At 37.2% G+C, this 24,727-nt stretch overlaps 3 protein-coding genes across 3 annotated transcripts; 1 reads left to right on the plus strand and 2 right to left on the minus strand.

Moving 5' to 3' along the window:
- Positions 1-320: 320 nt before the first annotated feature.
- On the minus strand, positions 321-2,595 carry LOC137249230 (band 7 protein AGAP004871-like). Its single transcript, XM_067780542.1, has 5 exons — positions 2,556-2,595; positions 2,337-2,487; positions 1,905-2,270; positions 689-854; positions 321-615 (listed from the first exon to the last, which is right to left on the minus strand). The coding sequence occupies exons 1-5, from the start codon at positions 2,593-2,595 to the stop codon at positions 334-336; spliced, it is 1,005 nt and encodes a 334-aa protein (XP_067636643.1). The 3' UTR covers positions 321-333.
- Positions 2,596-10,572: 7,977 nt separating this feature from the next.
- Positions 10,573-13,252, minus strand: LOC137249231 (stomatin-4-like). Its single transcript, XM_067780544.1, has 4 exons — positions 13,121-13,252; positions 12,691-13,056; positions 10,883-11,048; positions 10,573-10,829 (listed from the first exon to the last, which is right to left on the minus strand). Exons 1-4 carry the CDS (start codon positions 13,165-13,167, stop codon positions 10,740-10,742), a joined length of 669 nt encoding a protein of 222 aa, XP_067636645.1. The 5' UTR covers positions 13,168-13,252; the 3' UTR covers positions 10,573-10,739.
- A 7,743-nt stretch (positions 13,253-20,995) lies between these two features.
- LOC137248809 (putative nuclease HARBI1) lies at positions 20,996-22,094 on the plus strand. Its single transcript, XM_067779707.1, has 3 exons — positions 20,996-21,073; positions 21,155-21,353; positions 21,421-22,094. Exons 1-3 carry the CDS (start codon positions 21,053-21,055, stop codon positions 22,092-22,094), a joined length of 894 nt encoding a protein of 297 aa, XP_067635808.1. The 5' UTR covers positions 20,996-21,052.
- The last annotated feature ends 2,633 nt before the right edge of the window (positions 22,095-24,727 follow it).

A 24,727-nucleotide genomic window follows, 5' to 3' on the forward strand; every position in this document is an offset into this window, starting at 1 on the left:
GCCCCGGCGAAAAAAATGCCCCACTTTATTAAGTTTATCAGATAATTTGCATTTCAAGACTAGGATGGTGTCACCGAAAACCTGCCCGGTCCCAATCGATCCACCAGCTGTATACAGCCAACAAATTTCGTAGCCCAGCTACGAACTGCAGCTCAGAAACTCAGCTTCGGCACCTACCGCTAAAGTTCAACCTGTCCCATGCTAAGTAGATGAAACGATTGAAGTGTGAAAGTTCTCAGATCTATCTAGCGCGTATTAAGAAGAATAAGAGACACCAAATCATATCCATTTTAAATTATATATTTCTTTTAGAGATCAATACACAGAACAGCTTCAGCGACTAACATAATCCCTTTTAAGGCACTCTGAATTACATTCAAACGGAGTTGGCAAAAATTGGGTATCAAGTCTTCTGTAAGCCTCCTCCAATGCCTCATCTACATTACCGCCATCCGTTTCAGCGACTTGCTCTTTTTTCTTTGTTGGACTTGTTGCTCCACTACATTCGCTGCATTTACTTTTCATCAATTGTTTGATTAAATTTACAGGGAACGGAAATATTATATTCTTATTTTGATCACCGGAAATTAGACTTAACGTTTGCAGATAACGTAGCTTAATTAAATTATTTGGAGTTAGAAAGAAAGAGTGAGAATAGTGAGGTACTTTTAAATTTATATATACCCACCTGCAGTGCTACCGGATTGGCGGCTATTACATCGGATGCTGCCTTAAGAGCTTTGGAAGCACTTAGCTCACCTTCAGCGGAAACCACTTTTGCTTTGGCTTCACGGATCGCTTCTGCCTCAGCCGCCATAGCCCTTTGTAAGTTCAATGGCAAGCGAACGTCTTTGCTGAAATTTAAAGTAATTTTTGTGCATAATTCACTAATTGACACGCCAGGTGCTGTAATAACCCAATATTTGGTAGGCGGTGGACTCCTAACACGAATATTACAAGATTGAGGTATCAGTTTCATCATCTCCCAACCTATCTAATTATGAGAAATGGTCCAACCACAGCTTATGCGCACTCTGTAAACAGGAGTAAGCTTAGTTTACATCATCCCTTGTCAAATTTGGTTTGAAGTCTACCCGGTCGCGGCGTGGTGCCGGAAGTCGAATTTCATAAGCATCATTCGCGAAGTGTCGACCTAAGTTTCATACTATCGGTAGTCTTTTGAACGGAAGCAAGTTCTTACTTCAAAATAGTATTTGGGTGGAATCTAAAAAAACACTCAAAACTTTAAGAGCAGCGGACATCCTCGATCGAGTTTTACTTTGGGTATCACGAACCTTCCACGTATTTTGATATCGTGTGTAGTGTAGTCGACCTCGACATACATATCTGTATCGAAATATGCCAGATTTACCTCAAACCTTCTTCCCATAGCGAATGTCCCTAAGTAGCCTCTAAGCAACGGAGTCTAAGAGAACATTTAAGATGGTCTACGGGCATCTAATTACTTGTAAATTTTTAGTTAGCTTTTTCGACCTGGAGTATCCCCCGGGTAGAGTTAAATAAAAACCAGCCAAAGAAGCGAGCAAATCTAAATCTTGAGCATTTCGTGTCCTGCGAACTAGAAGAGCCTCCAACTATCCTCGATGCGAGCATATTAAGGTAAGCTAGAGAGTTAGCACACAATTTTCAGATTGCTGTATTCATGGAAATTAGGCGCTACAGAGGCTAGACATGTATAACACATGGAATGAAACGGATCTAACAGCCTGCAGTTCAGAAAAGGAAGGGTACAAAAGTAGCGGTGTGGGCATTGCAAGCAGCCGCCCGAGGAATCGATCTACAGTACCGCGATCTGCGGTGATAAAGTTAGTTTAGCTATCAAACAAGAAGCCGAAGAATCTAGGCTCCTCAGTAACGGGTTTTTCACTTCCCTACGTCCTTACATTTCCACACGTTCCACATATACCCCCCACGGTGCAGTAGCAGATTTTAGAATAGCTGACATCGCCATTGAAATCGAATCCTTCTCAGACATCAATTCCAAAACATGTTTTTGTCCAGCTATATTACGTAGAGTTGCTTGTGCCAGCATGCGGGTAGCAAAATGAACATTCTCCACTTGTATGACAGCTAGCAAAGGATCGTAGATTCGATAATAAACGGCTGCATCCAAACTTATTGTCACATGATCTTTGGTGAGAATTTCCTGCGCTGGCACATCGTAAGATACCGTCCGCAAGTCCACTCTGACGCAAAAGTCGATGCATGGTATACGAAAAACTAAACCCGGACCACGGGCTCCACCACGTCTGAAAGAATTATACGAAACTGATTAAACATTGACAGATATTTTAGTGCAATTTCTTGATACGCACTTGAGACGCCCACACCTAAATATGACTACCCTTTGATATTCTGACATTACAATCACGGATAAAAATATTGATATGGGAAGCGTAAGTAGGAGGAGTAGAAAAGATAAGAAAACCATTGCTTTTTCAATACCGCTTGGCGGCTGAATTTCACCTGCAAATTTTATAATTTTTTAAACAATCATCCAGTTGGGGCTTAGGCGTGCATATTTATAGGCTCACTTGTTGCAAAATAACCAACAGATCTTCGATTGCGCGTCATTTAATATTTTTACTAAAAATTTAAATTTCCAAAACAAAAAACATAAATTAAATTTGAAAGTTATTTTTTATGATGTTTTCTTTTTGGCAGTGTTTTTCCACTTCCAGCATGAAATAAATATGTGATTATAATATTGTGACGAATATTAGCATCACTAATTGATACATCCATAAGGTTATTCAATAAAGGCACAACATCATTAAAGCACGCTACATAAACACATTAATCATCATTTACACATGTACCTACAAGGCAACGAAGAGATACTCACAAACACATGTAGTCATCAGCCGAAGTTGGTTCTCACACATGCACACGCATATATATAGCTCAATTACCAAGCAGGAGATACAGAAGAAGGCGAAACGTCTAGGCTTTAGTAGGAATATGCGAATGAAGCGACGGAGAGTATAAAAGCAGCGCAAGCTGAGTAATCAGTAATCAGTTTGATTTAAACACGCTATCAGTTGCGAAGTGAAGTATAATTGTACTACTCCCAAAGTAATCTAATAAAGACCATTTTGCATTATTGAATATTTGAGTTATTTATTCGACAATTTAGTGATTCGAACGTTTGAAGAAGGTGTAAAATAAACGGAGTTTCCCCAAAATTCGTTACAATATAAATATGAACCCAGTCAATTATTTTTGACTACCGAGAGTTTTAATTGGATACTAAGGTGAAGGTCAGAGCTCAAAGTTAACTCCAATCTAACAGGTTGATTTGGTGGTGAAGTAACGCACAAGACTGGCTGTGATAACTTAAATAATAAACCAGAACAGCCTCCAAAAACACGGTATTGGACTAGAGCTTCAGGGGCCTTTTTTATGTAACTCAACTCGAAAGAAATTTCTTTCTCATTTGACAAAATATCATGTAATTTGTCAGCTTTTGAGCCGCATTTCCATTCGTATCGAGTTACAGGATAAGACAGCAGGGTTGTTTGCTTCGAGCTTGAGTGTTCTCAAGAAAGAACCTAGGTAAGAACGGGAGCCTGCTTAAAACTGCATCGTCTCCTGTCCATCGAGTTCGAATAACATATAGACAGCCCCTCAAAACAATCTTTTTGAGGTGGGCGAGTTAGTAATCGTTTACTCGATATGATATACAGTGGCTCACATCTTATTTTGTGCAGCTACAGAACAAAACTGTTGAGCTATATAGAAAGGAAATGCACAATTTTAATAAAAATATACATTTGTTTGAACAAGTACTTAATTTTCATGTGTTTACACGCTTGCGCAAATTTAATTATTTAATAAAAAGTAAAATTATCTCAAAAACTAAAGCCACAGCTTATTTCGCGCACTGCGCCCTGCCGTAGGAAAAAATACTTTGTTATTTAGTTTAGTACTAGAGCTGGATTCGATTCGATTTTTTGAAAAATCAATTTTTTCGATTGATTTGATTCTAAAAAAAAAATCGATTTAAGTGACTTCGTTTCGTTTATTAGCGTTGATTATCGTAACGAAATGATATCGTTTCGTTCGTTAAGCATGCCTGGATTTGATTCTAAAAAAAAAAATCGATTTAATAGATTAAATCGAGTCGAAAAAAGTTGATTGCTGTTTAATTTATAGCAGTAGTAGAGAAACCAACCTCTGGTACCAAGGAGCATGAACAATTTTTGTTCAGGATGTTCCATTTTGTACGCAGACATTTATTAAGTAAATTGTGCCTTCTCTGCATTGCTACTTGTCAATAACGCTCTATAAATCTCTTATCGTATCTCTTCTAATGTATGGATCGGAATCATGGACCGTGTCGAGAGCCAACGGGATGGCCCAGTGTACGGGAGAAAAGTCCTGGCGACGATTTATGGTTCTCGCCGAGATGCCAACCGCTACGTCTTATTGTGGGAATGCATGAAGACGCTCTGGCACAGATAATATACCTATCGATACCCGTATTTGGAAGCAGACGAAGGGGGAGACCTTCAGTGAGAAGACTTGATCTCCCTTGGTGTCAGTTATGTTGAAACAGGGATGCTGGCGTGATTTGTTATGCAACCAAAACCGTCTAGGAGGTTGAGAGCTAATCGATGGTGATGATAAAACCTCCTCATCTTTCCCTCTTCACTCGAAGTCATAGTCATGGTTTATGGTTCTAAATAAAGTCGAAAATATTTTATTTTGACTATGAATATGAGCCAGTGAAGGAAAATTTTATAAAAAAACTAGCAGACCCGTCAGACGTTGTTCTGCCCTAAATTTGGTCTATCTCCATACATTTTAATAAACTTTTTCCGTCTAACTCTGCCCCCCTCCCCTCCCCCCCTCACTTTTTCTTAACCCTTTACGGCGCCTTGTTGCATTTCTGCAACATACCATTTAAATCCAAATCAAAATATATGACACGACGGTAGATCACATTTGCTATGTGTTGTAGTTTAGCTACAAAGCATTCTAACGGTAAAATGACAGAATGGTTGACCACATGGAATTGTTTTCATTTTTCTTGCATTTAAGTGACGCGCGTGTACAAATCAGTTTCGAGCTCCTATAATACATTTACGATAAGTGATTTATTTGTGAAAAAAATAATATTTTGCAATTAAAATTAGTTTCAGGAAAAGGTAAGAGAATATATTTTGACAATCAGTAATATTTTCTTAGCAAAGTCGTGTTTTTTATATATTTATCTATTTATTTTTCTTTGTTGCATATATGCAACACCGCGCTTTGTGGTTGACATTTTTAGTGCTATATTCAAATTCAAAGGTTTTTGTTGAGGATCAAAATGAAACGTGGTCAGCATAATTTGACTACCAAGGAACTGGAAAAGATATTAGATGAATGGGCAGACAGTGAGGATGGCCTTGATTTTTCTGATGATGACGATATTACTGATCCGACGTATAATATCGAACCCAACTATCATGACACTTCTGAGGAGGAACTAAACTTACCACTTGATTTCGAAAATGATGTTCCGGATACACCACTCTATCAAAATTCGCTGAAACCATTTCTGCTGCAACACATTTAAATTTGGCCTCCGCTGTGCTAAGCGATATACCCGAAGCACCTCAGGGGACCTCTAATCGAATACATGGAAATCCAAAAACCTGAACTTGAATGCCGATCAACTATGTTTTCGTGGATCCGATAAGCTACCGCCGGAGATACTTTGCTTGGATACTCCATTTGAGGTTTTTTCCTGACTCTTTACTGATGATATTATCAATCTAATCAAGGATCAGACTAATTTATACTCCGTGAAGAGAGATTCTAGTAAGCCGGTAAATGTAACTGCTCAAGAAATACGTCAATTTATTGGCATCGTATATTATATGTCGATTGTAAGTATGCCAAATGTAAAAATGTATTGGTCTGAAAATATTAGCTTCGAGCCGATAAGAGAGACAATGACATCAAAATGATTTGAATTACTTCGACAGTTATTACACTTCAACGACAATAGTAAAATGGTCCCATATGAACAAATGGGTTATGATCGATTGCACAAAATCCGGCCATTGATAGATGCACTAAATAATAATTTCAAAAAGATTCCATTTGAAGAGCATTTGTCTATAGATGAACAAATTTGTTCAACAAAAGCGCGCAATGCTTTGAAACAGTATTTACCCGATAAGCCCCATAAATGGGGATTTAAACTGTTTGTTATATGTGGTGTATATAGGTATGGATATAAATTCGAAATGTATAGTGGAAAGGAAAACATATGTGCATCCGGCGAGCCTGATTTAGGAGCATCATCCAATGTAGTTGTACGCCTTGTCCGCGATGTACCCATCAATGAGAACTACAGGTTATTTTTCGATAATTATTACACCTCTATCCCGCTTATTGAATACTTGTCGAAGCGAGGAGTTTTGGCTCTAGGAACAATAAGAAAAAACCGTATTCCCAACTGCAAGCTGCCTGATGATAAAGTTTAAAAAAAAAAAACCCGCGGAATGTCTATAGAATACGTGGGAAACTGCAATGGAGTTGACGTAGCTGTCGTAGCTTGGAGAGATAATAAAATTGTTACTCTGGCATCAAATTTTGCTGGAGCGCACCCAGCATCTGTAGTACGAAGGTGGGATAAGTCAGCAAAACAATATGTGTCTATTGAACGTCCTTTTGTCGTAGCAGAATATAATCGGCATATGGGGGGTGTTGACCTTTTAGACTCTGTTATGGGTCACTACAAAATTAAACTACGTAGTAAAAATTGGTATATACGAGTTTTTTACCACTTCCTGGACGTTGCAATGTGTAATTCTTGGTTTTTATACCGGAGAATTATTGCTGAAAAAGCCTGGTACTAAAGTCCTAAACTCTGCGGAATTCAGAGTAGCTATAGCAGAGACGCTATGCAAATATCAGACAGTTAACTGTTTGAAACGTAAAAGTGATGTTGAATGTCTTATTGAAAATAAAAAGAAGAAAGGCCCGGCTCAACACGTTCCCCCGAAAGATGTGAGGTTGGACCAATACGGACACTGGCAGGTTTTGATGGATATGCGAATGAGGTGCAAATTTCCTGGCTGCAAAGGTTTTACACAAACAAGCTGTGAAAAATGCGGAGTAAGTTTGTGTTATAATAAACAAAATAACTGTTTTAAAAATTTCCACACATCTTGAGTTGGATTTTATTCATGTAGCACTATTGATGCCATGTTGCATTTCTGCAACAAACAGCTTTTTGCGAAAAATTAATAAAAAGTTTTAAAAAAATTTATTTTTATTGTTGATTTTATTAAAAACAGCGTATTTACTAGTTGGTAAATATAAATTTAATAAAATTTGAAACCTGGCGCCGTAAAGGGTTAATCCTTTTATTCACTCCTCCCTCCGTCTTTTCGCTTCATCTATCTTTATTTTCGTCTCACTCTATCTCTTTCTCAGTCTCCTTCTCCTTCCGTATTTTCTCTTCTCTAAAGTTTTTCCCATTCTTCTTCATCCCTTATTACCAGGCAAATCGAATAGGACGTATGTAAATAGTTATGTGTGTATTATTAATTCATGTCTTTATTATTTCGGCTTCGCATGCACATTTATCAGTTTTGCCAGGTTAATGCAACTAAATCGAATATCACAATGAAAATTACTTTAAAGCTCTCGGCAACAACTTTCATTTGATATCCATATTACATACACATTCTAGGGGTATCCGGGTCCAGGTTTTGCCCATATCTTGAGACCGTAGTCACCCAGCGGCATAAAAATTACTATGCACTGAAGCACTCATCAACAGCTTCAATTTGATATCCATAATGTAAAAACACATCCTAGTGTTACCCTGATGCACGTTTTGGCCTATATCTCGAAATCCTTCACAAATAGGTATGAAAACTACGCTGTACTAAAGCACTCATCAACAGCTTTCATTTGTTATCCATATTGTATAAAAACTTTCTAGGGGTACCCGGGTCCACTAAAGCACTCATCAACAGCTTTCATTCGTTATCCATATTCTATAAACACATTCTAGGGGTACCCGCGTCCACGTTTTCGCTTATATCTCGAGACCCTAGTTACACGCGGGTACTAAAAATACCCCGTATCAAAGTACTCATAAACAGCTTACATTCGATACCCATATTGTACAAACATATCCCAGGATTACCCAGGTCCACGTTTTGATCTCAAGACCCTATCCAGAACGGGATAAAATTAGCCTATGTCTGTATCCTGGTTCTAAGCTACCCCTCCACCAATTTTCAGCCAAATATGTTCATCCGTTACTTCCTCTTCAATCACTCTTTATCTGTTGAAAAAGGGCATCAAAATCCGTTGCGTATTTTTAAAGGTTTAAGCATGCAAAGGGACATAGGGACAGAAAAAGCAACTTTTTTTTATACTATGTAGTGATGTACATCCATACATACCTATAAACATACGCCCGAAGTTAAATAACGCAGCGAGTGCTATATACATATCAGAGCCGGCCAAAAGTTGCACATTGTGCAATTTGAGTTCGTATTTTCACACAGTTCATGGTACTTTTTGAGCACCAATAAACCAATATGCTGCAATGTTAAAGTGACTTTTAATACGTTTTAGTTAGTATTATTAAGTTCCTTTGAATATTGACAATTTCAATATTAATAATTAATAATAATTAATTAATTATTAATAAATATTGACAATTTAATATAAGTAACTTTGTTTACGTTCTACTTAGTTTTATTGATTTTTATACATTTTTTTTATTCAATAAATTTATGTTTTGAAAATATATCCCACTCAGCATTTCGATGGTTAAATTTTGAATTTACCTACATATCAATACAATTTGATTACCTTTCCGACTAAATAATGAGTTATCATACAATTGAACAAAAGAAATAATCAAATATAAATACTTTTGATGATCAAAAACTGAAAATAATTTCTCGATCACTTTTTGGAATCATTTTTGAAGTCCTTTGATGATTAAATTTTTATATTTCATAAAAAACAGCAAAAGGAATAATCAAATATGCTTACTTTTGATGATCAAAAACTAAGTATAGTTTTTCAATCACATTTTGGAATTTTATTTGAATCAAATGTATTTACTTTAGGTGATCAAAAATTTATAATAATTTTTAATTCAGCTTTTTGGAACTTTTATGAATATATTTGTTGGCTGAATAATGAATTTTAGACTTGTTAAAATTTTACTTTTCAATGAAAATCTTATTTTTTCACATACACATATTTTTTCAATCATGAAGCTCAGAAAAAATATATAAAAATTTTATTATTTATATAATTATACATATTCTTCAAGATAAGAAATAATGTAAATGCTGCTTGTGACCAAAGATTTCCCCAACCATTTCTCCACCTTCGGCTTCCCGGAAAATACATAATAGTTGGATAATACAAAGGTTGTGAGCTATTTGAACCCCAGGTAAATGAAACTCTCTTGACATATGTACCTGGATATGTCTTCAACATCCCGTACCGCATCGTATTTTAAGATATTGACGATCATATGTAGCTGACGTTGGATGTTGTAGTCGCAGGTGTATATCGGTCAAATTTGTTTGCGAGTTAGCTGTGGTTCGAATAGCTCACTTTCGCGTGCTTTCTTCCCCTGATGAAATAAAATTATTATGTAGTATCCTATTTTGAATGAGATATGAAGAATAAATGCATTATAATGGCATTCAAAAATGATTCAAAAATCTCAACCAAAACGATTGAAATATATTCACGAATATGATCAAAAAATGACGGTGAAAAGCAATTAAAAACAATTAAAGCTCAATTTTACATTGATATCAAATATGAATAAAAAGCGTTTCGAAATAGGAATCATAAATGATTAATCAATAATAATCACATTTATGGTACATTTTTCTCCCGACGATACGTTAATTTTCGAACAGAAAATGCTTTTAAATTTGAACGTTTTTAATCATCTTGGGGTATGATATTTAAATATTTTTTGATCAAAATTTTCAAAAAATGCTGGGTGGGATATTTCTATCTTCACATTTACTTTGTTTTGTAGTTCTTTCTTAATGAAAAAGTGATTTTTTTAAGTAAATTTTGCATTGAAGAATCACCATACCTTCTTTTATAAAAATTTTTATCTGGCTAGCTCGACCTCCACGTTTTTAGTTATATGAATATACATAAATATTGTTAGGATTAGCTTGAAATCAAATAACCAGAGTCGTTTTTAATTTCGAACTTCACAGTCCACATTTTCTTTTAGCACACTATGGGGAGTTGTCACTCAATTTTTACACACACTTAGTATTTGTGTGGCCGGCTCTGATTTAAAGTTTCTCTAATAGGCGGCCGCCGTGGTGTGATGGTAGCGTGCTCCGCCATCCACGCCGCAGATCATCGGTTCACGCCCCTGGCAAAGCCACATCAAAATTTTAGAAACATGTTTTTTCAATTAGAAGAAAATTTTTCAAGCGGTTTCGCCCCTCGACAGTGTTTGGCAAGCACAAGGAGCGTATTTCTGCCATGAAAAGCTCTCAGTGAAAACTCATCTGCCTTGCAGATGCCGTTCGGAGTCGGCATAAAACAAGTAGGCCGCGTCGCGCCAATTTGTATGAAAAATCAAGAGCACGATGCAAATTGGACGAGAAGCTCGGCCTAAAATCTTTTCGGAGGTTATCGCGCCTTACATTTATTTATTTTTTTTATTAAATATCTTACAAATATATTTGCACCGTTTAATCTTAAACATCCATTAGCTCAATTGGAAATGGAAATATTATAGTTGTATTATGTTCAGCGGCAATTGTATTCATCGTTTGCAAATATCTCAACTAAATGAAACATAAATATTAATTGATATTCCTTTATTAAAAAATATATTCACCTGCAGTGCAATTGGATTCATTCCAATTATATCCGAAGCCTCTTTTAATGTTTTCGAAGCACTAAATTCTCCTTCAGCTGCAACGATTTTCGCTTTAGCTTCTCGGCTAGCTTCAGCTTCTGCGGCCATTGCTCGTTGTAGAGAACGTGGTAGACGCACGTCTTTGCTAAGAAAATATTAATAAAAAGAGGCATGAGTTTAAACCAGGGACCCATTTTAATAGTTTTTTTTTTACTCGAACAAGTCCGTGTAAAAAAAATTATCCTAGGTGGCAGTTTGTGGAATTCTGGGGATCCCCATTGCATTTTCATGAAGAATAATACATCCTTTTTATTTTTCGAAAATAAAAATAAAATCTAGACTTTTATTTTTTAAAGACGAATAAAAGTCCGGCCCTACAACTATGCAGCTCATCCAAATGAAACGAATTTTTTACCATCTGATTCTCCTAAATATCTGCGTTTAAAATCTGTAGGAATACTTCAAAATTATGTTATCAATAATAGAAATTCAACATCGAAAAACCATAGGCCACTCTCATATACCTTTCACTATACTGGGACGAATATTAGCATCACTAAGCTGCTACTGAATAAATGCACAACAACAATAAACCAGCCACTCTTATGTAGAAGGCGACGAAGAGATATCTCATCTCACACATACATGTAGTCATCAGCCGAAGTAGTTGCTCACACATACACACGCATATGGCTACAAACTACAAATATATGTACATGTATATGGCTGATAACCAAGCATGAAGTTCGCGAAATTACTAGACCTTAGGAGAAATGGGTGAACGAGGAAACTGAGAGTATAAAAGCAGCGCAAGCTGAGTAATCAGTAATCAGTTTGATTTACTATCACGCTATCAGTTGCGAAGTGAAGTATAATTGTGAAATTTAATTGTACTACTCCCAAAGTAGTCTAATAAAGACCATTTTGCAATACAAAATATTGGAGTTATTTATTCAACAGTTTAGCGATTCGAACGTTAGCAGAAGGTTTCAAATAAGCTGAATTTCCCAAAATTCATTACAATACTTATACCTTTCCATAGTAAACTTGGATCTGTTTTTTCGCCATAAAATTTGATTCAATTGAGATATTGCGTTGAAGTTTGATTTAACGCCCAAAAAGTGTTGTGTATAAAAAAAAAATCTTTTAATTTGGACGAACCGGACTTTTATTCTGTCCTTAAAACATAAAAGTCGTGACTTATAAAATAAAAGTCGGAATTTAATTTCTTTCAGACTAAAAAATTTAAAGTTTGGAAATAAAGTTTTCTGAAGGACCTACATCATAAAAGGAAAAACAGTTTGGTAACTGTTTTAAACAGATAAGCTAATTGTAAACATGTTCTGAAAAGCTACGTACTTAGTTGTATAGATTTAGAACATTATAACCCCCGATCGGTTCTAGTTCTAACTACAGCTCACATAAAAAAGATATGCAATTGTTACTGTAAATTCTCATGTTTTTGTAGTAGGGACGCAACAAATTAAATAGGGTTGCACTGAAATGGCAGCCCTTGGTCGGTAAAAAATATCCCGAGTCGCTCCGGAGTAAAGGTACTTCACTTTTTTTCGAATAAGTAATCCAAGGATGAGTGAGCAGTTTACTACTAAATTGTCTACCCAGGTTTATAAGCAGACAAGATATCGTAGACTTGTCCCCATTCACCGTCACTCTTTTTTTTACTGAAATCATGGCTTGATATTAAAATTATCAAGCGACTAATCGGCAGCTGGTATACAAAATTTCATTTAAAAAAAGTAGCTAGGTATGACAGTCTAAACTCTTACATTTCAACAAGCTCTACTTTAACGCCCCACGGATCAGTTGCCTCATCCAAAATAAGTTCAATAGCTTCGGATATGGCATCCTTGTCAGCCAACAGCTCCATCAACATTTTTGTACCAGCAACATTTCGAAGGGTTGTCTGTACTAACAACATAGTGGATGGGCCAACTTTTGCCACTTGTATAACTGCTCTCAATGGATCATGTATTCTATAGTAGATAACGGCATCCAACGTGACTGTTACAGAATCTTTTGTAAGTACTTCTTGTGGTGGTACATCGAAAGCCACAGTTCGGAGGTCAACACTAGTGAGATCATCTATACAAGGTAATATGAAAAATATACCTGGACCACGTGGACCGCCTTTCCTATATGGGAATGAAGTTTTCATTTTAGTGCGTCTTTGACGTTCTTTACATTTTTGTTAGTTACCTTAAACGCCCCAATCGAAAGACAACTGCTCTCTTATATTCCACCATCACCACCAAACAAACGTATAAAGAAAGTGGAAAGAATACTAGGAACAAAAGGAACGAGCAGACAAAGGCAACTTTTTCAATTAACGAATTATTTTGATTCTCGCCTTTAAACAATTTGGGATTAAAAATAAGCGTATATACATACATATATCGTTGCCATGTACAATAAATACATACTTGTCTCAACAGGACGGCTTCCAGGTGCATGACCATGAGGTCCATGCGGAGAATTCATTACGAATAATTTAGAAAACAATTATAATATTCACGTATAAACAAACTTTTAATTTTAACTGTCAAATAACAATTTCATCATTAAGGTGTGTACGATGAACTCAAGTGACCCCCAGCGGGTTAGGGGGTTAGAATATACCCGCGGTAGGTATGCCTGTCTTAAGAGGCGGCTAAAATACCAAATTCAAGGGGTTGTGTAGCGCAACCTTTTCAGATTGCCAGCGCAATATATAGCTTCTCCAAACCCAATTGTCAACCTCACCTTCGAACAGCGAATCCTATTTCACTAACAGACGAGGCTCTGGCGACCCCAAGCTCCCCATGGAACTTGGCGGTGGGGAGGGAGGGATGGCCTGAAGGTTTAATGTGGCCATATAAATCGTTCCCGAGATGGTCGGGCTAGCAACTTAATGGAGCTGTGTTACCGGAGCGTACCGGATCTGTATCCGGCAAAGGACCATCACATCGATAACACTCCCCAAAGCCTTCGGGGAGCAACCTTATCGCTACAACAACAACAACAACATGAACTCAAGTGTACGATGCACCAACCAATCTATTTGGCTTCTTGGATCACTGCACCGAGAGGAAAGCAGATATCTTCATATTCAACAGTGTCATACCTACATGACACTACTTTATTTCCTTGTATTTTTCCTGTGTTTTCCCTTTAATTTTTGTGCCCTCCCTCCTAATACGACTTCAGTGCTTTATAAATACTGTAACGAATTTTGGGAAATTCCGCTTATTTGAAATCTTCTGCTAACGTTCGAATCGCTAAACTGTTGAATAAATCACTCCAACATTCGGTATTGCAAACTGGTCTTTATTTAAATTACTTTGAGAGTAGTACTTCACAACCAACTAATCGTTATTACTCAGCTTGCGCTGCTTTTATACTCTCGGGTTCCTCGTTCATCCAGTTCTCAGGTTATATTTCGTTACGTTCTTTGGACATTCGGTAGTTTTTTCTTTATTTTTTCTGACAGATGTAGTTATTAGTTTGAAAATTTTGTGTACAAATACACAACCATTATGTAGGTACAACATTTTTGTGAAATATTTGCAAAAGGAATTGAAACCTTTCATGGTGTTGCCTCTCAAACATTTTTGGGGCCTTCATAATTTAAAAATCAAAAATGAATCCCAAATATGTGAAGAATTTGAGTCCCAGAAATATGATCATTCGGAATTCCTTTATAAGTATTTTTGTTGTTGTGTTAACAGTGATTCGCCGCATTCAATTTGCATGACCACTCACTGTCATCAAAGTCATCCAACGGGAGTCCAAGGAAACTGGCAATTTCAACAGGGGCGGACCATAGGGAGATTGGTGTTAGAGGGGTAGGTTCCACATTAAAATTGAAAAGATGGTTGGTGTCATGTGGTGACATATAAAATATTTCTTTTAAATTAAATTTGAATAAATTCATAGTTTGTAACGTATCATGCTCTTTACATTGTAAACATTTTAAACATTTTGTGACTACAAAACTGTTTCCGCAGTGTGCCCCTGCTGATGTGTCGGCCCTCTATGTATCTCCCAATAGTGCTGACGCCAAAGACGGTATGATCTAATCCCCAGCGGGTTAGGGGGCTTAGAATATATCCGCGGCAGGCATGCCTGTCGTAAAAGGCGATTAAATACCAAATTGATTCAAGGAATTGTGTAGCGCAATTCTGTCAAGGGGTTGCCAGCGCAATATATAGCTTCTCCAACCCAATTCTCAATCTCACCTACCCGTGGCGAATCTTGTTTCTTTAACAGCCGATGCTCTGGCGACCCAAAGTTCCTCATGGATCTAGGAGGTGGGAGAGCGGGATGGCCTAGAAGGTTTCACGTGGTCATACCAAATCATTCCCGAGATGGTCGGGCTAGTCCTTTAATGCTGCTTGTTACCGGAACTACTGGATCTGTATCCGGCAAAAGGACTATCGATGCTTAGCATTGCGGGAGCCCTGAAAACAACCCCGACGGCTGCACTGTATGCCATTCTGCACATTCCACCTGTAGACCTGGTAGCAAAGAACAAAGCATTAATGACCGCAACCAGGCTCGGTGCTTCGGGGCAGCTTGAGCGCCGACCATATGGCCATAGTAGTATAGCGTCATCAATCACAAGACGAACCGACTACCTGATCATGATGCAATTACAAGGTGACTGACGTTGGCAGCTTCTCTTTCTAATCCGCCATCTTGAACTCCCACTATGAAATTCAATTTGCCTCTTTGCGAAACTAATTTCTCATTCAGAGGAAAAATCGTAGTAAAATCCACGCAAATAAATTTTCCTGGAAAATTCCTTCCCAAAGTACTCCTTCTTCAGCCTGTCGCAACATAGTCGGAAGACGAAACTATCGCTTTGCCAATATTTCAGATGTTGCAAAATTTAATTGCCAATTTATTGGGTGGGATATCGTCCTAGAGGCTATATTTTTATTTGGCCAGGTACACCTTTGATAACCCTCGCGTTCGGCAAGTGTGGTGTTATATACAAGTAGAAGGGTGTTATATAGTGGCAGAGGAGTGCTTGTATGTATGTGCATTGCAAGCGTTTGTACAATGCAATATGCTTCGTCGGTAGTGCGTAGATTAATGTTATAACGAACTACCCCCGGGTCCCACACCAAATTTAAGCTTATCTACTTCCATCTGGGAGCAATAGTGTTAGATTACACAATAGAAAACGGCAAGGATACTTCCTCTTTTAAAGCCTGGGAAACCAGGTAACGAAGGTGAGTTGTATCTACCGAAATCACTCCTTTCGCTAGTAGGGGAGCATAAATTACGGACTGAACCAGGAAAACCCCATTATAGGACGGTGCTCGTGTCCATCCACGATTCTGTTTTACTGATTTCTACATATCAAAGCTCCTTTTCACACCAGGAGTTACCATTATTTCCTACGCCGGTGACTGCACGATAATGACAACAGGACTTGGCCCTCCAAAAAACGAGTTAGTTTATAGAATAAATCGCTATCTCCCCTCCCCTGTATTTCTGGTTTCTTCGCTTCGCGCGACCTGGCACTATCACAGACCATATCCAGGGCCACTCTGTTTATGACGTGGAAGGAACAGATGACGCAAATATTGGATTTCACGTCGTTGGTGTTACGTTATCAAATGTCAGTCACCTAAAGATCTTAGGGGTAACGTTCGATAACAAAATCACCTTCAAGTCACATGTCACCGAAAATGTCTCCCAAATACAATGCCGCAACAAAATTCTCAAGTTGCTTACCGGATGTACTTGGGGAAAAGATAAAGAAACGTTGCTAGCCACTTGCAAAGCAATTTGCCGCCGCTCACGCTACGCGGCATCAATTTGGTTGCCTAGCCTTAAAACCTCACACTGGAAAAGGCTGCAGGCCTGCTAAAATGCTGCACTCATAACTGTCACGGGATGTCTTCTTATGACCCCTGACAGTATTATATGGTAAGGCAAAATATCTCAAAATTAAAGAGCACACCGATATGCTGAAGGGACAGTTTTTGCTTAGTCATAAACTAGGAAACTCTAGCAAAAAACTGCTTGATCTATCCCGGCCTCCAAGAGGGTTAAGGAAACATCTCCATAAGATGAGATCAGGCACCTACATACCATGGAGCCCTAAGCAAAATCCATACAGAATCAGTAAACGCTTTTGTTGGGTCGCGGCCGGTGAACCACGTTATCAATATACACTATCTTATCCTTGCAGAAGAAGAAAGCATACCACCAAGGGAGACCCGAAGCTCTCTTTGGCTTTGGACCTCTGCCTACAGTTGGGCTCTATGCATATTGGTTGGAGGATAAGCATTTTGATACCCCTTCTCTAACCAAAATTTGGCATAATCAAAAGTTGACGAGACCTATACTATTTTTTTTTGGCAGAAATACACTAGAATCGCTTATCAAACCATTGTCGAAGGACGACGCCGTTAAATATAAATACTAAACATTTGTTTCTAAAGTACTTTGAACTGGATACCAAAAATTTCGTTATAGTAAAAAGACACATTACCTATTTACCGCGACAGTCGCTTTGGCCTATATTCACTTCTTTAATAACCAAATTACAAAATATTAGTTTCGTGCCTTGCTAAAAAAAGTACTAGATTAATACTATTTCACAAAAGGGCCCCTTCTTTTCTTCCCCTTTCTCTCATCCTTCGTTTAATATGGGACTTTTCAAATGAGCTGTCACTACATATACCACCTTGTCATTATTACATCATGCTACCTGATTCCCTATCTGCGCTTCGAGGGAGATCTTAAGGCCACAATAGAGGTGGACGGTTGGCGCAAGGGTGCGCAAATGGCGGACGAGGCGATACATTTGTACACCGATGGTTCCAAAGTAGTGGAAGGAGTAGGGTCTTCGGTATACTGCGCTGGTCCGGAAATAAGCAGATCCTACAGGCTGCCGGATTACTGTAGCGTTTTCCAAGAGTAAATATTAACCGTAACCAAAGCAGTAGAAACCCTGGACGAGAATAGCTTAGGCTGCAACCGTGTTAACTTTGATATTGACAGTCAAGCAGCAAATAAGGCAATAATCTCGCATAGCACGGCATCTAAATGCGTGTTAGAGTGTAAGCAGTCTCTGGAGAGAATCGGGACAGGGAGAAGCATACATTTATATTGGGTCCAAGGGCATATGGGAATAGATGGTAATGAAAAAGCGGACAAACTAGCTAAAAAGGGCGCATCCCTTGAAGTTTGCTCCGTAGACGTCCCAATTGATTGGGAGAGATTAAGCGAAGGCGAGTGGTGCACATGATCGACCAAGCGGGAAAGGCGTGGGTTCAAGCGCGGGGCTGTAAAGTGTCGAAAATTATGTGTAGGTCTTACAACCTTAGACTAACACAGTTGCTTCTATCATTAAAAAGAGAGGACTGTAGACTCATGACGGGTATTCTGACTGGACACTGCCTTCTGGCGTCACATGCCTTTAAATTAGGCTTGGTCATTGATAGCAGATGTAGGAAGTGCGGGTTGGAGGAGGAAACGATCGAGCACGTTCTGTGCTCGTGCCCTGCACTTGCCAGACTAAGACTCCAGCTATTAGGAGTGATACAGCTGTCAGATCTAGAAGCAGCAAGTGGCTTAAGTCCTAGGAAGCTTCTAGTATTTGCCAAGAGGACGGAGTTATTTTATAACATAGGTCCTGGTTTTTGATAGGGTTTTTCAGTTTGGTCGTTAAAACAAACTTCTGGTAACACTACGGACTCAATCAGTATATGTGAGGTCATCATGGACCGGCCAGTTCAACCTAACCTAACCTAGTATGAAAATGTAATGCACCTATATGGGTCCTACGGAAAATTATACAAAAGTCTTGAATTGGGGTATCTGAGGACGCGCAGTTATTCCAGTATTAACACAAATACGGGTGCTAAGTTTTTCTACCCGTTCAAAAGTTCTGAGCGAAAAACAGTTTGAAACCGAGGTCGACTGCAATAACCCATCCAAAAATGTTTTGCGAGGCAAAAACGCGTATATTAATACCTCCCCCTACGGTTTTGGTCGTGTTTTAGCAATCGTCCCCAGTAATAAATAATCACAATTTGTTAATTAAAATTGTTCAAAACATATGGATTTTAAAGAAAGATGTAATAAGTGCTCGTTTGAAAGTAAATAAGGATAGTTCTTTGCAATTTTACAATAAAAATTTTACCCAGTTTTCGTTATCAGCTACTACACTTTTCATGGACCTAAGAAGTACAACTGTGCCAAATAGAATCCACAAAAAAAAAACGAACAAGAACAAGCATTTTATCAGATGAGCGTGTGTGTATGTGCGTGCTGCTACATATCCTACCCAGCCAGCATTTTTTGAAAATTTTGATCAAAAAATATTTAAATATCACCCCAAGATGATGAAAAACGTTCAAATTTAAAAGCATTTTCTGTTCGAAAATAACTGTATCGTCGGGAGAAAAATGTACCATAAATGTGATTATTCTTGATAATCATTTATGATTCATATTTCCAAACGCTTTTTATTCATAATTGATATCATTGTAAAATTAAACTATATTTTGTTTTAGAGTAATATTTGACTGCTTTTCACAGTCATTTTCTGATCATATTCGTGAACATATTTCAATCGTTTTGGTTGAGATTTTTGAATCATGTTTGAATGCGATTATGATGCATTTATTCTTCATATCTAATTCAAAATAAGATACTACATAATAATTTTATTTCATCAGGGGAAGAAAGAATGCGGAGGTGAGCTATTTGAACCACTCGCAAACAAACTTGACCGATATACACCTGCGACTACAACATCCAACATCAGCTATGATCGTCAATATCTTAAAATACGATACGATACGGGATGTTGAAGCCGTATCCAGGTATGTCAAGATAGTTTCACTTACCTGGGGTTCAACTAGCTCACAACCTTTGTATTGTCCAACTATTATGTATTTTCGGGGAAGCCGAGGGTGGAGAAATGGTTGGGGAAATCTTCGGTCACGAGCAGCATTTACATTATTTCTTGTCTTGAAGAATATGTATAATTGTATAAATAATAAACATTTTATATTTTTTTTCTGAGCTTCATGATTGAAAAAATATGTGTATGTGAAAAAAATAAGATTTTCACTGAAAAGTAAAATCTTAACAAGTATAAAATTCATTATTCAGTCAACATATATATTCATAAAAGATTCAGAAAGCTGAATTAAAAATTATTATAAATTTTTGATCACTTAAAGTAAACACATTTGATTCAAATATAATTCCAAAATATGATTGAAAAACCATATTTAGTTTCTGATCATCAAAGGTAAGCATAATTTATTATTCCTTTTGTTGTTTTTTAAGAAATATAAAAATTTAATCATCAAAGGACTTCAAAAATGATTCCAAAAAGTGATCGAAAAATGATTTTGAGTTTTTGATCATCAAAAGTATTCATATTTGATTATTTCTTTTGTTCAATTGTATGATAACTCATTATTTAGTCAGAAAGAGTAATCAAATTGTATTTATATGTAAGGAAATTCAAAATTGTATAATCTAAATGCTGAGTGGGCTACTTGTAGACTCACCAATGACTCCGCTTTTAAGGGCCCATTACTGATACTTAGCATAGACTTGATTTGACTTGAGAACTGTCACTTACAGTTCTGTTAAATGAACATTGCATGTTACTGATTACTCAAAACTTACCAACACTTAACTTGACTTAGAAGTCTGTTAAATTTTGAATTTATATGTAAGTTCTAAGTGACGGTTACATTTTGAGATGCAATTTGTTTGTTTCCATTTCATTTTGACATTTGGTCATAAAAATTGATATTTATTTAAAAATAAATTTCAAAGCTGATTATGATGCCAGATTGTATGCGCTAAGTGGAGTATAATCGTGGCTAATTTCAAGTTTACGCCAAGTCAAGTCTATGCTAAGTATCAATAATGGGCCCTTTACAATGTGTAAATGCGACAAGGGTTTGAGCCAGATCAAAGAGGATAAATTATTGTGGTCATCCAGTGAGTTTTACAGCTCCGGATCACGCTCAATTCTCACGGGAATGGTCCGGATCATTGTTGAGAGAGTTGGCAGCACTACCAAAAACGTCATTTTCGTTGTAAGAAGAAGAAAAGTAAACAAACCGATATAATTAAAGCGTTGTGAAAAAATAAACGAAAAACATGGATGAATATTTGTTTGAAGTAAGTTTACACATTTTTTAAACTCATTGCTGTTTTTTAATAAGTGTTTTCCTTCATGTCTACCATTTAAATATATTGCAGTTTATGTATGAATCGTCATCGGAATCGGCAAATACAAGCGGCTTGACTGAAGAATTCATGAATTTATCTGGAAGCACTTCGGAAAATGAAGAGGAACATGTTCCAAATGAAAATTTTTTAGACACAATTGATGGTTATACAGATCAGGACTTCAGAAAACATTTTGGAATGAATCGGTCCACTGCGCATATTTTAATTGGTAAGAATTTCACATCAATTAACCCTTCTTAGTCATTTATAAAAATATGTCTTTTACCATTTTGTAGAACGGTATAATACAAGCGCACTTTATTCTAAAAAGGAACATGGAGGATTTTGCAAAGTTGGAGCTGCAAAAGAGATATATATGCTTTTGTGGTACATGGCAAATACCAGTACGTTTCGTGAAATAGCGAATCGTTTCAACATGGCTGAGTCAACTGCATGGAGAGTAATAAGGCGAGTGATTGAATGGCTATTGTCAATTGGCCATGAATATGTTCAGTGGCCTTCTCTGTCCAAAGCAAGGGACAATATACGCAAGTTTTATGCCATGAAGAGCATTCCAAATGTGATTGGTTGTATTGACTGCTCGCACATAAAAATTAAAGCCCCAGTATCAAACAAAGAAGCGTATTTCAATCGGAAGCATTTTTATAGCCTGCAATTGCAAGCTGTTGTAGACCCAGATAAAATGTTTATAGACGTATTCGCTGGTGAACCGGGCTCGTTACATGACAGTCGAGTTTTGACACGATCAAATTTATACCAACGAGCGTTAGATGATATGACATCCACTTTTCCATTCCACTCATGTTTGCTTGGAGACTCAGCTTACGCAAATACGGAATGGTTGATAAGTCCATTTCGAGATAATGGATTTTTGTTGTCCACACTCTGTTTATATGCCCTTATTAAATTTTTTAGTTTTGCCGAAAGCATCTCCACCGTCGTTGGTTGACTCTGTGTTAAGATACAAATATAGCAAGAAGAAATTATTAATAAACTTTGTAAACATCTATCGTGGGCTAACATCAAACTCACCAATACACCTTGGCTCTCCAAATCATCAGCACATTCTCCATGACATATTTTTTTCTCCTAATGCAGGCAAACTCTTCCTTCCTAGCAAGGTACGCATTTAAAAACTCTTGTCTCCTCTCTAGACCAAATTCTTCTTTCACTAAAACAGTTTACATAGTTAATATATGTTAAAATTTTATTTTGTTATACATACATTTTATTAAAGTTGTCTATTTTCTCTTTTCTAGTTGAACAAATTGCTTTTAAATATGGCTAACAAATTGTTTATGCATACATCAAACTGACAGTTCTACCTCTCAAAACAGCTAGTGCTGCCAAGTGAACATCGAAAAACCTATTAAACAAAGCTGCTCACAAATTGAACCAGACTTCTATCTGGATTTATCTGGCTCAAATCGTTGTTGTTGCATTTACATGCAAAATTATTTATCTGGCTCAGGATTTGGCCACCGGATGATGGCTTATGATAAGAGACGTCACTCGTTACTCGCAGCCATTTGCTCGATGTTTTCTAAGAGGTAGTCGCTTGTTTTTTTTTTGGGCGAGATGTGCATAAAATGTCTTCTATACATTTTCATGGGGAAAATGTGTTTATTTTTCCGACTGTACTTAATTAATTAATTCTCTTTCCAAAAAGCACAGTTGCACAAGGTGCCTAAACCAAAGAGGATAAATACAATAAGAGGCGTCACTCGTTATTTTTTTGGCATTTACTCGATGTATACTGAGAGGTAGTCGCTACTTTTTTTTTGGGCGAGATGTTTATAAATGTCTTCTATACATTTCGTGGGGTATTTGTGTTTATTTTTCGACTCTATTTAATTAACTTATTTAATTCTCTTTCCAAAGATCACAGTTGCACAAGGGGTCTACACGGCATGGATAAATGCGAGACAATTAAAAATGGCCACCGTGGTGTGATGGTAGCGTGCTCCGCCTATCACACCGTATGCCCTGGGTTCAACTCCCGGGCAAAGCAACATCAAAATTTTAGAAATAAGATTTTTCAATTAGAAGAAAATTTTTCTAAGCGGGGTCGTCCCTCGGCAGTGTCTGGCAAGCGTTCCGATTGTATTTCTGCCATGAAAAGCTCTCAGTGAAAACTCATCTGCCTTGCAGATGCCGTTCGGAGTCGGCATAAAACATGTAGGTCCCGTCCGGCCAATTTGTAGGGACAAATCAAGAGGAGCACGACGCAAATTGGAAGAGAAGCTCGGCCTTAGATCTCTTCGGAGGTTATCGCGCCTTACATTTATTTTTTTTTTTTAATTAAAAATGTCCCTCTCAGAAAACATTCGGCATCAATTTTTTCAATTTCCACCGAGATACTCGCCACAAAATAACGAGTGACGGCTCTTATTGTATTTATCCTCTTTGCCTAAACCGCATGGATAAATGCGAGACAATTCAAAAATATCCCTCTTAGAATACATTCGGCATCAATTTTTGATTTCCAGCGAGTTAGTCGCTACTCGTAGCAGACTGGTGTCTCTTATCATAATTTATCCTCTTTGGCCAGATAAATTCATATACAGACCAATTCTAAATATTCTCGCGGAATTTTGTTCTCGCGGATTTTTTTTTTCCCGCGGAAAAATTCCTCCAATTCTTTTCTCCTATGGAGAAGAATAATAGGGGAATGGGAATTTCGAATTTTCGAAGTCAGTTGTTTTGTCAATTGAAATTTCGTTGCGCATTTCTTATTTTGTTTAAAAAATTGTAAAGTTTAATTATTGTTGCCAATTTGTTTGAAATTAAGAAATAAGGTATAAACAATGCACATTATTGTATTTCATGTGGTATTCACTGAAATGAGTAATGAATTGGTCCCACAGCAACATCAACAGAGGAGCATAAGAAGAAGACCGGCGGGATAACACAAATCCACCGGAGTTGCCTGCATTCATTCTGCAAAGCAATTTTCTGGTGACCAAGTCGAGTTGAGTTCACCTTTCACCATATGCCAAAATCTATTTAAGCTTCTTAAAAAATCCTTGCGCAATTTCTGGATGGCTGCATCAAATATGCGAAGAGCTCTTCCGTTGCTTATGATATATTTTTCGGCTTAAAATAAGGAATATTGTGGTTGTTGTTGTTGTTGTATTTACAGTGAGAATATTGTGGTAGAATGTAAATACATATTTTAGCACAAATTTTTACAAATAAGTGTTCTTTCTTAAAATAACCAATTTGCTTTAACTATTTTGATGCATTCCCTTTAATTTAACTAGTGAAAAAACTCCTATGAAATGGCAGAGAAATCTCCCTCACATTTATAATACTTACTTGTCTCCCATAACCGGTTTCCGCTTTTTCGAACATTGTTCAGAATAGGAGGAAAGGGAGAAGTGAAAAAACTCACAAGGAATTTTTATTTAGAATACGAGGAATGGGAGAAAGGAAAAAACTCGCACGGAATTTTCGTTTAGAATTGGGCTGATAGATACCTATCTTGTGCAATTTGTGAGCCAGATAGTCTGATAATAGTTACGTTCCAATGACGCGTGAACCAGATACGGATAGATATTTAGCATGTAAATGCAACAACAA

Source organism: Eurosta solidaginis, chromosome 4, assembly GCF_040869045.1.
Source record: "Eurosta solidaginis isolate ZX-2024a chromosome 4, ASM4086904v1, whole genome shotgun sequence".
In the NCBI taxonomy this organism is placed as follows: domain Eukaryota; kingdom Metazoa; phylum Arthropoda; class Insecta; order Diptera; family Tephritidae; genus Eurosta; species Eurosta solidaginis.

Bases quoted from the DNA above. Each gene is read 5' to 3' on its own strand.
- LOC137249230 (XM_067780542.1), bottom strand. From the start codon at position 2,595: ATGACGCGCAATCGAAGATCTGTTGGTTATTTTGCAACAA. The intron at 2,488-2,555 runs GTGAGCCTATAA...TAAAATTTGCAG, and splicing joins TGTTGGTTATTTTGCAACAA to GTGAAATTCAGCCGCCAAGC. The intron at 2,271-2,336 runs GTGCGTATCAAG...TAATTCTTTCAG, and splicing joins TTTAGGTGTGGGCGTCTCAA to ACGTGGTGGAGCCCGTGGTC.
- LOC137249231 (XM_067780544.1), bottom strand. From the start codon at position 13,167: ATGGTGGAATATAAGAGAGCAGTTGTCTTTCGATTGGGGCGTTTAAG. The intron at 13,057-13,120 runs GTAACTAACAAA...ATTCCCATATAG, and splicing joins TTTCGATTGGGGCGTTTAAG to GAAAGGCGGTCCACGTGGTC. The intron at 10,830-10,882 runs GTGAATATATTT...TGTTTCATTTAG, and splicing joins TGAATCCAATTGCACTGCAG to TTGAGATATTTGCAAACGAT.
- LOC137248809 (XM_067779707.1), top strand. From the start codon at position 21,053: ATGGATGAATATTTGTTTGAA. The intron at 21,074-21,154 runs GTAAGTTTACAC...AATATATTGCAG, and splicing joins TGGATGAATATTTGTTTGAA to TTTATGTATGAATCGTCATC. The intron at 21,354-21,420 runs GTAAGAATTTCA...ACCATTTTGTAG, and splicing joins CACTGCGCATATTTTAATTG to AACGGTATAATACAAGCGCA.